General features: G+C 54.7%; 2 protein-coding genes across 2 annotated transcripts; one reads left to right on the forward strand and one right to left on the reverse strand.

The window, feature by feature from the left end:
• The first annotated feature begins 4802 nt into the window (after nt 1-4802).
• Nucleotides 4803-8699, forward strand: CDEST_08180 (Putative RNA recognition motif domain, nucleotide-binding alpha-beta plait domain superfamily). The gene has a single exon (XM_062924339.1). The coding sequence runs from the start codon at nt 5536-5538 to the stop codon at nt 7150-7152; it is 1617 nt and encodes a 538-aa protein (XP_062780390.1). The 5' UTR covers nt 4803-5535; the 3' UTR covers nt 7153-8699.
• Nucleotides 8700-9028: 329 nt separating this feature from the next.
• On the reverse strand, nt 9029-9538 carry CDEST_08181 (uncharacterized protein). Its single transcript, XM_062924340.1, has one exon. It carries the CDS (start codon nt 9471-9473, stop codon nt 9243-9245), a length of 231 nt encoding a protein of 76 aa, XP_062780391.1. The 5' UTR covers nt 9474-9538; the 3' UTR covers nt 9029-9242.
• Between the last annotated feature and the right edge of the window lie 3906 nt (nt 9539-13444).

Raw genomic sequence — 13444 nt, forward strand, 5'->3', positions numbered from 1 at the left:
GCTTGCGAGACACGCGAAGTAGTGTGTGGTGGACGACGGGACGTGTAAGAAGGCAACTCACTGGCCAGACCGAACGAGGGCTGCATGGCGACTTGCGAGAAAGACGTCGTCATGTTGAAGGGGGTCGAACGGGCGTTGACAAGGCAAAGGCGGGGCTAAAGAGCCGAATGGATAAGAAATATTCCGAGAAGCTCGTCCTGCTAATGGGAAGACAGTTGCTGTTGTGTTGGAACCCGGGGAACCGGAGCGCGCCCGACGATTCACGTCTTTCGTTAAAGGTACATAGGCGGTAGCGAATGGGAAACGCGCAGGGCCACCGGGAGGAGGCCCGTCAGCGCAAGCAAGCCACTTGGACTTGATGACTGGCTGGGGACGAAGCCTGGCATTGCCAATACTCGCCCGGGGAAGGAAGAGGAGATAACAGACGCAAGGACTGCAATATTGCGCATAGACGGAATATGCCTGTTTGTCTGCAGACAGAAACGTGGAGCAGGTACCGGTCGCACCTCCCTCCCTTCCGAACAGAAACTCCTGGGTGCCGCGTCCACGGAAAGGGTCTCGGCCTCTACTTCTTTCATGCTTTCCCACCATGGCAGACATGTGCCGCACCGACTCCTTCCATTAGATGCTTGACCTTTATGGGCCCCTAACGTACGACGTCCCTCTCATAGATTCGCACTTAAATTTAGGTATCCAGCGTTGAGAGCGTTGTGCTTGTCTTGACGTGGTCTCACTTGTCCGAAGAGTCTGCACTTCCCAGATACAGGTCTCGCTGGCTTTCTCGCGCAACCACTGTCCCGCCGGTCCGTGTCCACTACCTCGCCTATATTGCAGCCTGTTATAGGTTTCACCGTCCCACCGTAGAGGCTTGCTTGAACCCCGCCGTTTCTTAGGCCCAGCAGGCTTTCCTGCACCTCGAGGGGACCGCCTTAGCTGCGCAGCTCATGTGAACCTGTACGAGGCGAAGGGGGAACGGATCAAAGAAATTTTGTCCGAGTGCCGGCTGAGAGTCCAAGAAAAATGGGTGCGAAAAATAAAACAAAGGTCAGAACAGACAGGAGACGCAATCAACGCCGACGGCTCTGGCGTCCTTGGCAGTCGAGCCCGAGAACCACGACACCGACAAGACCCGAGCCGCATTCTTCGTACGCGCACTCTGATGGACCACCATCTACTATGCATGTGCAAACGGCGTTGTGCACTTCACCACCAACGGACTGCACGATGACGATCTATGATGCAGCATTGCAGTCGAAAAGGGGCAAGGGGTTTAATTGGGAGCAACGAACATGACAGGGCTGGGCTGGTCAGAAATGGCCTACCATTTCGTTGACACCATATCTCGGGTGTCCGCGAACCGTCGCCCATCTTCACAGTTATGGTCGAGAAATGGAAACAGAGACAGCCCTGCGTTACGCTGCGCTACGCTGCGGAAACAAAGGTCCCTTCCCCATGTCCACAGGTCAGGTTCACGCCATCAAATGCTCCGCACGGTCGCGAGGGTCTCGTCGGGTCGGGTCCCTTGCTTCGCGGATGCGGATGCCGTGTTCCTTGCCCCAGGTGCCTAGGCGCCTAGGTGTTGGTGGTGGATCCACGACAATGTCACCGGATACATGATGTACGAACCCTGCTTGTGCTGGCCGTGGTAGTACTGGTGCAGGCTGCTTCTCAGGGCTGGCGTGACGAGGCACATGGGCTCATCTGGTCCGTGGTCTCACGTGGTAAAGCAGAGCCGACAAGATCTGTTCGAGCCAGGTCTCTTTGTCCAACTTTTCATGAGCCTCACGTTATGGTAGGAAGGACGAAGAATTGTTGTTTTCCGCAGAGGATACTACGAGAGGCGCTCGCGCGCGCGAAACACCGGGAACATTGTTTACTGATGGCAATATCCCACCCTTTGTTCGAGGCCGTCTACATTGCTAGCCCCATGCAATGACCCCGTCCCAACACCTTCTAGGTTTCAGCAGCAGCTTACAATGCAGCTGGCCAGCCTCCAGGTAGGCAGATTGGAGATTTTATTTTATTATACATATTTCTATATTTGGTTTCCTTAGCAACAAACATTTCATTTATGTATCGGCATATACATCGCATCGCATTCAGAGCGCATGGGGGTGGGAGGGTTGGGGAGAGAGCTTGACGGTCACCTCGGGACCCGAGTCGCGGTGCAAGGAGGCAGGCAGACAAGTGAGAAAAGGAATGAGTAAAAAGATACGTACGCACGTGCCCCACCTGACGGTGCCTTTCTGTCGTTGTGTCAAACCTTTCTGCCTCCCACGTGCGTCCTTGGTTTCTTCTGCCAGTACTTGTGCGCGCGGTGGCTCGCAGAAAAGCAAAGGGCAAGGAGAGAAGGCCCAGGAAGAAAAATAAGGATGTCTGCACACAGTGTGGAAGCTGTGACTAAGGCACTGTCCATATGTCTCTGCCCTGCTACCTTCCGCCTCGTGTTGGTAGTATCACGTGTGGGCATCTCATTCTTTCTTCGTGCAAGAGGGAGGAGCTTTCTGCAACTGTATTATACATACAAAGTGTTGTTCCTATTTTCCCTATCTCGAAAACTTCCACTCCACCCGGTTAGTCATCTCGCTGAACCCAGATTGGCGAGAAGGTGGGGGTGGTGCAGCGTCAGCATGGCAGGAACGAGGTTGGCAGGAAGGGAAAGTGCGACGCCGAACGGGTCCCGCTGTCACCTCTTCCTCCCTCTCCCTCGCGTCCATCCATGTCCTGCCAGCCAGATTAGGGGACAAATCGTCTAGGAAACAGATAGATATCTGTCTGTTTGGCACCTGATTTACCTAGGTAGATTTTTTACTCAAATCCCGACAGACGATTGGATTTCGCAACGTCTCCCGGATCGGTTTCTGTCATTTGAGGCATTCAACAACAAATGTTCCGGTGAAGCATACAGTCTCGGAAAGACTTCTGCGTCTCCGGCACACACTTTTTGCGCTCGCTTGCATCGAGGAAGACAAAGACGAAGAGGGAGAGGGAGAAGAAACTTTTTCCCCATCGCAAGTTCCTACCCAGGTAAGTACTTGTAGTAAGTAGTACCTTGGGCACACGCGTATGCAATACATACATATACCACTTCACACGCAGCATCTTACCGCCCATACGGACGACAGCCAGAGACAAGAAAGACAAGCGGCCAGCGAGAGACACCACTACCACACGCGCCTCCTGGCAAGCACCAGCCCTCAAACGGTGCCAACGATCGCCGAAAGTCTACAAGACCCCTGAGCCCGGTCGCACTGCTACCACCATCTGCAGCCAATCCGAGCTCCCTCCTGACGCCGTTTTCCCCTCTAGAGGCTGTGCCACCAAGGAATCCGGTTGTCGTCCAGCGAGAAGACGCACCGGCGGCGCCCCCAATTCTCTTGTCTCTCGTCCTTGCAAGCCCGCTCACTAGCCTCCGTCCCGCTCTCCCTCCAGGTTAAATCCGCCTCCCACCAGGGTTCCATTCACCTATCCACCCACCCATCCCCTCCTCGACTGCCCACTACAATCACTACCACCACCACCACCACTTCCTCCACTTGCTCCTACAACAACAGTGATTCATCCGTATCCTCACCAAGCACGGTACTTCTCCTATCAACCTGCTTCTGCGATCACCACGGCTACTGTCCTCCCTCAAACGATTCAGACAGAAAATATTCACACTCCGCCACAGCACAAACACAGACAAGAGACATCAACACAACTCGTCATCTTTCGATATCGGACACAAGCAAAGAAACACCGACGAGCTACTAGTGACGAAAGGCCCACAGTGTCCTTTGGGCAAAGACAGAGATAGCGCAATCGCTGCCTGCACTGTCGCCGCATTCTCGAGGTCTGCGGCAAGCTAGTCACTTACATAGAAAGAACCTTCGTCAAGGTCGTCGCAGTTCTCCACCCACCCAGGCAAGGTACTCGAAAAGCATACAGGTACCTCAGCAGCGTTGCCTCTACCCATACCGAACTCTTTCCAACTTCACGCGATCGGACTCTGATTGGTACGATACGTCCCTTCTCAGTGCTCCTGCAGCGGCGCAATTGGATCTCCACAGCACGAGCGGCCCTTGTCCCTCCACTCCCCCCTCCCCCTCCCCCCCCTCCCTCAGTTCACTCTCAGTGTCCAAACGCGACTGGACTGGACTGGGTCCGAATCCAAAGGCTCGAACAAGGGCCACTACCCCCCAAGGGAAACCCCGTCGACGCCCCCGGGCCCAGTAGCCACCACCACGGCCAACTTCGCTTCTAAGCCCACTCAGCAAGCCGACGTGCAACAAGTCCGTCGTTTACCGGTCCGGTACATGGTGTCGCCCTCGACATCTCTCAATTCCCATCGTCCCCCGAAGTCACTTGGGGTCCCCTCAAGTACCAAACTGAAATCCCTTAGCCGCATGCTGCTTTTCCTCGATACTTTGAGCTGCAAGAAACTCCACGATAAGTCGACAAATTCGCCGACGACGACGACGCAGTCCGTCTTGCAACATCCTTCCGCTCCTCCGCCCGCTTTAACCTCCTCTCTTGACCACACAAGCTTGCCCAAGCTCACAATCAGATTGCGCCCCCAGCTTCCTCTGCTTTCCAACCCGGATCCAAGCAACCCAGATCAGAGCGCCCCCTCCCCCCCGTCACGGTAGTCGTGCTGTCGGCCTGACCTTAGTTGTCTTTCGGCTCTAGTCCTCGAGTCAACCCACCCGTGGGTGTAGTCCCATTGGGTACCTGTCACCTCAAGCTTCGAGGGGCCCCAGCAAGTCGACTTGCTCTACCCTGTCATCTGCTGCATACCAACCGCTCGCCGGTACCCAAGTCACCGACCGACTCTTGAACGAAACCAGCAGCCCATCAGGCGCAGCAGCGGCAGCAGCAACAACCACAGTAGCACATGCACTCCCCCATGCTCGCAGAGTGAAGCCAGCCGTCCGTCCTCTCTTGTCCTGACGCACCATACCGCACCCCAACCCAACTCAACCCATCAAGGCGCACACCATTCCTCCCGGTCTTCCCTCACTTCACACACTTTTCATCAACACATCTCGCCATCCATCCCTCTACCATCAATACTACCAACAACTCGCGCGGCACACCTTGGCATTCTGGTCCCCCCTCTTTCCCGAACTCTAAGGCACGACACATACATAACCTTTGCGACGACTCACCTCGCATTTCCCTCGCACGCTCCATCTCCCACTCCTCTCCCCAAAACCCGGTTCTAGCCCCCCAACTTTTCTACTTCGCCCTTCGTAGCAGGCTGCATTCTTTCGCCGCCCTGTGTCTCGTCGCGCATTGAGAATCGACCTCAGCGCCCGATAATTCCCATCGCGTCCTGGCCCATCAAACTGCATTCTTGTCCACGCCTACCTGAGCCGCTCGTCCCTGATCAGCGCGATCGTCACATCCCTCCCTTTTCCCATTACAATTCCAACGCAATCCCCAAGGCACCACCACGCGCCAGCGCATGCACCGCACCACCGGCGGATGACCGGCGAGTAAAGGTGAACCAGGCGCATTTGCACCCTCATCGATCGAATCCGACTTTCTGACATGACATCGAGTCGCGCCAGCCCTTTTCTACCGACAACAACCACAACGAAGATCGCCATGGCTGCGCCGGCTTTTCTACAACAATCGCAACCTTTTAGGTCGTCCAACACCCAAGCCCCATTCCTTTCGTCCGTCAACCCCTTTGACCGCGATGCGACGAAACCCGTCGGTACCCCTTTCGCCAACTCGGCCCCCGTCGTATCCTCGGTTCTGATCCGTCGTCTCCCGCTGAATACCTCGGAGGAATCTCTTCGCCTGATGGTGGTCTGGTCCAAGGAACTGGTCGACGTTGAGGTGCTTCCAGTGGACCAGTCAGAGGACATCGGATTTCGGTCGGCCGTTTTGAAATTTAGATCTACCAACGGTGCAATCGAAGCGAAAAACATGCTTGATGGGAAATCCAACATTTCCAACGATGCTAGCATGATTGTTGAGGTTTTGGGAGGTAGCCCGACCGCACCAAGGAGATACGCTGAACCCGCAGGGAACGGGTCGTCTAGTACTACCTCCTCCGCCGCGTCTTCGGCTCCGTCTTCGCGACAACCTTCGCGCTTCAACGGCGCATTCCAGTCCCTCGAGAAGATCTCGCCGCCCATGAACGGTATCTACGGCTCCAGCGAGCTGCCCAACCCAGACTCGAGTGCACACTACCAGAATCTGTTTTCACCCCAATCTCCGATCGGGAACCATCTAACGGAGCGAACGCGCATCTCTGGGAAATCGTTGATCAACGACGACGCCGCCGACGATGACGAGACTGGCGAGTTGCTGAAGGACCCAGTCGCCTACGCGGAAAACGGTGCCACGGCCCAGAGAAGGGCCACCGCCCCACAGCTGCCCATCTCGCGTTTGGCCAGCCTATCCCTCAACACCAGCGCGACACCAAGCCCGTCTTCGCTTCCGCAGTATGGCCAGCAAGGGATAAGTGCCATTTCGGCCCATCCGGTCATGTCGCCAACCGCCATGGGCGGGGGGCCACACAGCGTGCCATTTCCCATGGGAGGCAATCATCCGTATGGTCGCCACAACTTTCCGCCAGTAAACCCTGCGGATCAGAACCCGCCTTGCAACACACTCTACGTCGGCAACCTACCCATTGACACGTCCGAGGAGGAGCTGAAAGCCATGTTCTCCAAGCAACGGGGATACAAGCGACTTTGCTTCCGAACTAAGCAGAACGGGCCGATGTGTTTTGTGGAATTTGAGGATGTCTCCTTCGCCACGAAGGCTCTACATGAACTCTACGGGCACCCTCTGCACAACAGCGTAAAAGGTGGCATCCGCTTGAGCTTTTCGAAGAATCCGCTGGGCGTCAGGTCGGGTCAAACCCCGGGCCCGGCCACTTCTCCCATGAGCGGCATGATGGCGGGGTCTGCAAATGGGTTCAAGACTACCAACGGCCCTCCCCCGGGTCTCGCTGCCCCTCCCGGTCTCGGTACTGGACGGTTCAACGGCAACCCGGGCGCCCAGTCTTATACTGTTGCCGGTTTTCCGGCGAGCGGTAATAACAACGTCTGGAACGGATACAACAGCAATGCCATGACAGCCGGCGGACCGGGCTCCCTGATGAACGGCAACAATTCGAATTACCTGCCACCCCACATGCTAGGGAGGTAGATGCTACCATGGACGAGCCGGAACTGCTTGATATACGGTGCTCAAACGCAACATGGCGACACTTGCTGGCGTTACGTTGTTTCAAGCAAGGATACACGGCGGCAACAGAGCAAGTCGCACGGAAGTTGAACAATTTGAAGGGCGGCGCTCTTCGATATGCTCGGCGCATACGCATTTACATCGGCATCTGATCTTTTGCGGCACGAAACATTTTGTTTTGATTACCTCGTTTCTCGGTTCAACCACGCGATTCCCCCTTTGGCCCAGAGCGGCGGTCCTGTTCCACTCGTTTGTAGCACTTTGCACCGGAGTCATGCGACTTACTTCGTCCACGCTCAGGGGTTTGGGAGAGAAGCATCAACGGGCGTTCATCTCATGACGACTTCGGTCCAAAGATGCGGCAGGGTGGGGTTTGTCTCTTCCTTTTTCATTAGCAGCAGCAGCAGTTGTTTCCCTTTTTCGTCTTGTCTCTCTCTCTCCCTCTCACACACACACACACATACACTCTCTCCCTCTCTCTCTCTCTTTCTTTTGACATTAGGCGCCGGTCTGGGGTTTCCTTACTTTCATTCAGCATGGCGCGTGGGTTGGACATTTTACTATGGTAGACGAAATTGGGGGGATCTGGTCTCGTGCCCTTGGACTACAAATACCCCGCGCCAATGACTCAAAGATGGAGTTTCTGGGTTTGGCATGTTCTTCGACGCGTTTGCAAGGCATTGTGAGGATCTGGGGCATCGGGGTCAAGATTCTCACTAGAGACTGGGATATTTATGAGCACAGCGATTGGCGATTCGGTTGTGGAGAGGAAGCATTGTGTTGACCCTGGGACCATGGCATGCATGATTTTACCCACAAAAGAAAAAGAGAAAAAATTGCCTAAAAGCACAGAAGAAGCGAATGGATTCAAGTTGATCCAACAGCAAACCCCCCTACCAAAAAGGCATGGAACTCAAAGAATTGCTGGTTTTTTTGGTTGTTGTTTTTTTGACAGGCAACACATGTATGGGTCATAAAAGGCACGGGTCAAAAGAAGACGGGCGTGTGGAGGGAGAAGAAACTATACGCAACAACGGCAAGCTGTTTGATAACGACGCCTCATGGCAGGGCGGGGCGTGTCGTGGGGGCGCCAGGCAAGGCCAAAGCTGTTTCTGGATGGATGGCTATGGGGGGCTATCTGGCACTCTAACACACCACACTCGCACAAGCTTCATCAAGCTTTACGGATTCGCATTTATCGGGGTTACTGTTTTGACATCAAAGATGGAAGGGATCTCATCGACATCGTCGTGGTCACCACCCGTGGGTTCAGGTCGTGGTACACAAAGGGCTAGGATTGAGGGATATGGCGTCCAACTGTAGGCGTGTCTCCTCGTCCTCGCTGGCATCATCGCGTTTCATTTCGGTCATTGACTTTTCTTTCTTTCTTCCCAACTGTCGTTTACCCCCTGTCCCTCGCGCTAGTTCGTTTTGTTTCCACATTGCGAGAGCGAACATACCCCCTTATGGGATTCTCGTAGGCCAAGAAAGGAGTTTGTGATTTGCCGATGATGTCTTTCTTCGCGTCGAAATGCCAAATGACGATGTCGGACCCACGCATACGGTGGGCATGCGGACGGCCGACACCCCGCTGATAGACAGGCACGAACCAAAGGGTTGAGTCCAGACAATGTACAGACAGGCATGGAAGAGCCCTATGTTTGGTTAACCTCTTGGCCGCCTTAGCCAACCTTGACGGGGCGACCCTGCGCTTCTACTTGTCGCCGCTTCTAGGGGCCATCCTAGTCCAAGAGGGGTGGGTCACCGTGAACCACAACAATATCACTGTGTTGCGAGACAGTATACCTCGCAACTTACCCCAGTGAGCTGGGGAAGCGTGTGAACTTGAGGGGGAAAAAAGAAGTCCACAGCGAGCATCTCGCCGGGTTCCGGAACGATAAGCGGGGAAGGAAGGAATAAGTTGAGAAAAAGAGAGGGAGAGAGCCCGCCGAATGAAAGTGGAAGTTGGGGGGTTGCCCCCTCCTGCCCGTTTCCGGGTGCAGTATGCTTGTTACGGCAAGGTTTCCGGGCATGTTGGTAGGGCTCCCTACTCAGACCAAGGAATGCTGGTCAAGAACGAGAAAGACACGGGAGTAAACTAAAACCAGGACACAAAAAAGAAAAGAGAGAAAACAGTGTAGTGAATGAATAGATGCCCGGCGATGAAAGGCAGTGAGATTCAAACCGGGGAAGACGGTTTCGTCGACGCAGTAACCGGAGCTGTCCCCGGAATAGCAGACCCGGGAGGGGTCGGCAATCAATGAAACCACAGGGCACGGCATGAGGTCGTTGACGCGCTAAGTTGCACTCGCCAATATACACAGAGGGAGGGATTCTTCGTCTTGCTGAGGCAGCGTGCGATCAAAATACCGGCCTTGCGAGGGTTGCGAAAGAAGCACGCCGTAAAGCATGGCTAAACGGCCAGGACACCCATTCCAGACAAGCGGCATGTTGCGACATCGTGGCGTTACCAAGACGCACCCACACCGAGCAGATTAGGCGGTGGTTACCCAACATCCAGGAGGGGATGATGAGACACTTTGGGGGTACGTACGTGGTGTGAGGAGCGGCGGTGGTTCATCAAATCGAGTCGTACTCTTAGCCCTCGCCATTGGCGGCCTGGCTGGTGGTGTGAAGAATCCCACTAACCTGACGCGTGGGGAGGTGCAAGTTTGACCTGCTGGGGTGAAATGGTGTGGTGCCAATGTTGGTGGTCGGTTTTGCAAAAGAAGGCCACTGCCGCGCATCAGGGATGTGCTCTGCCTAGTCTGCCTCGGTGCGCGCGCGTGAGAATCCTCGGCGGCCTCAGGGTGATGGGGACGTATGGGATACCAGCGGCAGCATTCGACAGGAGGACCTCAATGCTTCAACTGCGAACAAAGACAGCCGGTGACAAGTGGGGAGATGGGACGTGTCGAGAAATGCAGCGCGCGAGGCATCATGTGAAGAAAAATGACATCCTAAGTCGTCATGGAGGCCTTGCCCCAGACAACGCGACAACCACTACAGTGAGGTGCTGGGCTAGCATTCTCAACGTGCCGCGATCGATACAACATGCACCTTGGAACAAAAGTGCGAGAAGAAGCATGGCAGGCTGCGGTAACTTGACCGGGAGAAATTCTGCAGAGTACATTGCCCTGCGGTGCAGACGCCGGGTGCGTGGGCGTGGGAGCCTTTCGCAGCTGGGTTAGCCGTCCCCCTCCCCCCCTTCTGACGTGTTCTAGGCCGACTTGTCCTCGGTGTGGCAGGAAACGGCGGTGGACGAATCAAGGCGTGCCAGCGACGTCGTCGAATCTGTGTCGTGCGGCATATGGTAGCACCTCCAATCACAACTGACAGCGGGTGGGAAGGGTGAATTTTGGGGCACTGGAGGGGAGGAGGGGAGGGGGGTTAGGGATCGAGACTCAGCGCCCGCGACGGCGCGACGGCATGGGACGGCACTTCTCCTTCCCTAAGTCTCCCGAGACGGGCGTCTCGACGTGTGCGTGATTCTGGAAGGGCAAGGAAGGAGACGAAGGCTGGTTGGTCGGGCGATCGCTGGCGAGTGCGCGTGAGCGGGGTGGTGGTGGTGGAGGTCGATGGTTTTGGCGAGGACGGACGTGGCTGGTGGGATTGGCTTCACCGGTGAGGGGCGCCGTTAGGGACGGGACCGGACCGGTGAGAACAGGTGAGGAGGGTATGGAGATCAGCCCGTGCCTTGATGGTGGTGGTGGTGGTGGTGTGTAGAGGGACAGCGTTGAAGCATCTACCTATTTGTAAAAAGGCGGATGGATTACCTGGAACCCAGGCAAGCCGCCGGGGGCTGGTTGAAGTGGGGGGGTTTGGCAGAGAGGGAGAAAGAGACGAGGGGCGCAGCGGGATGGAGGGAGAAAACTATCACGTTGTGATTGTCTCGTAGGGCAAAATCCATCAGTTGTTCGTTTCGGCTGTTGAATGGAATGCGAAATAAGCAAGGTATGCGTCATGTACGCAGCTCGGAACGGACTGTTTGAGTGGCCGCGGGAGCAAAACGAAGACGATGTTGGGTGGACCCGATTGCATCTGACGGACGTTCCAATACTTGGTTCGCTTAGCCGCAGAGGGTGTTGAGGTGGGCGAGAATACCCACTGAAGAACACCCAGCGTATGTAGCTGGCGAGCATGGATGGGGGTGGGTGGTGGCGATAGTCCGGTCTGGACTCCCTTCCCTCTTCGTCCCCTCGTCTCATCTTGCCCGTCCTGCCGGATGATTGATTGGGAGAGAGGCGCCCATGTCGGCGATCCGGGCCCGGGACCGAAAAGTGGGGCCGATATACGCGAAAAACCCACCGGTGCAGGCTCCGACTCCGGCCGTGTAACACTCTCTTCCTTGTCTGCGTCGCAGGTGTGCGTGAGACGAGTGTGTGTGCGGGCATTAGTTCCTTCGCCGTGTGGCCGGCGGGCGTGACCGCGGCGCAAATTGGGTCGTCACACCTCGAAAATGAGACTTTGGGAGTGGTTGATTGACACGGAACGGACGTTTTTCGGGCGTCTTGGGTTGTGTTGGGGCTGAAGCCTGAAATGACCAGTCCAACCCTGCTGGTGAACAAGTGGTCGTACGGCAGATCCTAACTTGGGAGGGGATGTACGTGTTCCCCCTTGAAGGAGAAGCAGAGCGGGTTTCATCGGGTGTAACCTTGGGTTAAAGGATCTCGAACAGAGCCATAGTTAAGGGTGCTCGACTGCATTGGTAATCCGTCGATGATAGCAGCTGTGGAGAGTGGTTCCCTTCTATGATGGGAAAGAATACGGGGCGGAGAAATATAGCCAGCCATTACTATAAACAAGCTAATGCAATCGTCGTGTCCACAGAGATGGTCAGCAAGCTTTTCGTTACTCCTTAATGTCACTCATATAGGTTTATCTTGGTCCCTTGAATCATGTAGCTACCGAAGAGCTGACTAGCTTCCAACCAATCTTGCAGAATCTGCAGACAAACTGATCAGGTTCTGGGATACAGCTACAGGATAATTGCGGGTGTAAATGGACACAGACAGATGTCATAGGTTCCGAGAATGTATGTGAATCAATAAGTCTACTTAATATACCTATGAAGCTCGACTAAGATGGGATATAAACCCTCTTGTGAAGGAAGAGCAACCCATCGTTAAGCGCCCATGCGGTGACGAATTTATAGGAAGAAATGGACATAGGAGCATGGTGAAGTTACCGCGAGGCCCCTCCTCTCAACAAGATACTTATCCTAATAGACTATAAATACAAAACCACAAGTATAGCCTTAGTCCGTCGTTTGTCGCGTTTAAATTCCGATCAAATGCCGCATGCTGCGGGTGATGATGTAGACTCTATTCAGAGTCTTTGAGCTGCAGGATTGCCGAACCGAAGTGACTGCGTATTTAAGTTTATAAGACCTTGATATGTTTCTTAGAAGACCTGGTTCAAGTATATAGTTTCGTACGCGTGACGTGCTTAACAGTTAGTATCGTATAGACAGGAGGAAGCGGTTGAGTTATGTTACGGACCATGTCAAGCAATAAGTCACATCGTACCACCGAACACTATAACAGACTCCGACCATGTCCTTATAAAGTACAGCTGTAAACTCAGATTATGCTTCTCCTCGCGACCCCCAGCACAACTCTTGACAGTTCGTAAAGGGTGTTTATCACATTGTCCCCGACCGGCGCATCGAGATCGATATGCTTGAAAGACACCATCCAGCGTTTCCCGTCCAGCAAATTTGACTCAAGACGGATGATAATGACCGAGAGCAACGCCGTGAAAGCTTGATCACGTGAGCCGGTGCCTTCAGAGAATCTCGCGATGGAAGCACACTGGGGTAATTGTGACTCGTAATTAGGCTCAAAGAACAGGGAAACAGGCACATAACCAACGAAAGCGCCCCTTCAAACTGACCCATTAGACGACTCTCTCACTTTCAGGACTTGGCCGGCCGACGGCACTCTTCGTCGTGCATAAGTAAACACGCGAGAAATCAAAGTGCTTCCATTAGACTTGCCTTTGGGCTCAAGCCCCGGAGGTATGCCTGAAACCCCCGACGAGCATCTTGGACGACGGACGACGGACGACGGACGACAGACGTCGGGCAACGAAGAAAGACTGACGCAGAACCTGGCGGCTGGAGATGAGGGTTAGAGTCAAGTTGCTGTGGTCCCGATGAAGCAGACACCCGGGAAGCCCAGTTATTCTCGGATTCCGTCGATGTGCAAAGATTGGAAGATTCTCGTACCCGCAATCATAGCTAGTCATCGAA

The sequence above is a fragment of the Colletotrichum destructivum genome, chromosome 5 (assembly GCF_034447905.1).
Source record: "Colletotrichum destructivum chromosome 5, complete sequence".
Taxonomy (NCBI): domain Eukaryota; kingdom Fungi; phylum Ascomycota; class Sordariomycetes; order Glomerellales; family Glomerellaceae; genus Colletotrichum; species Colletotrichum destructivum.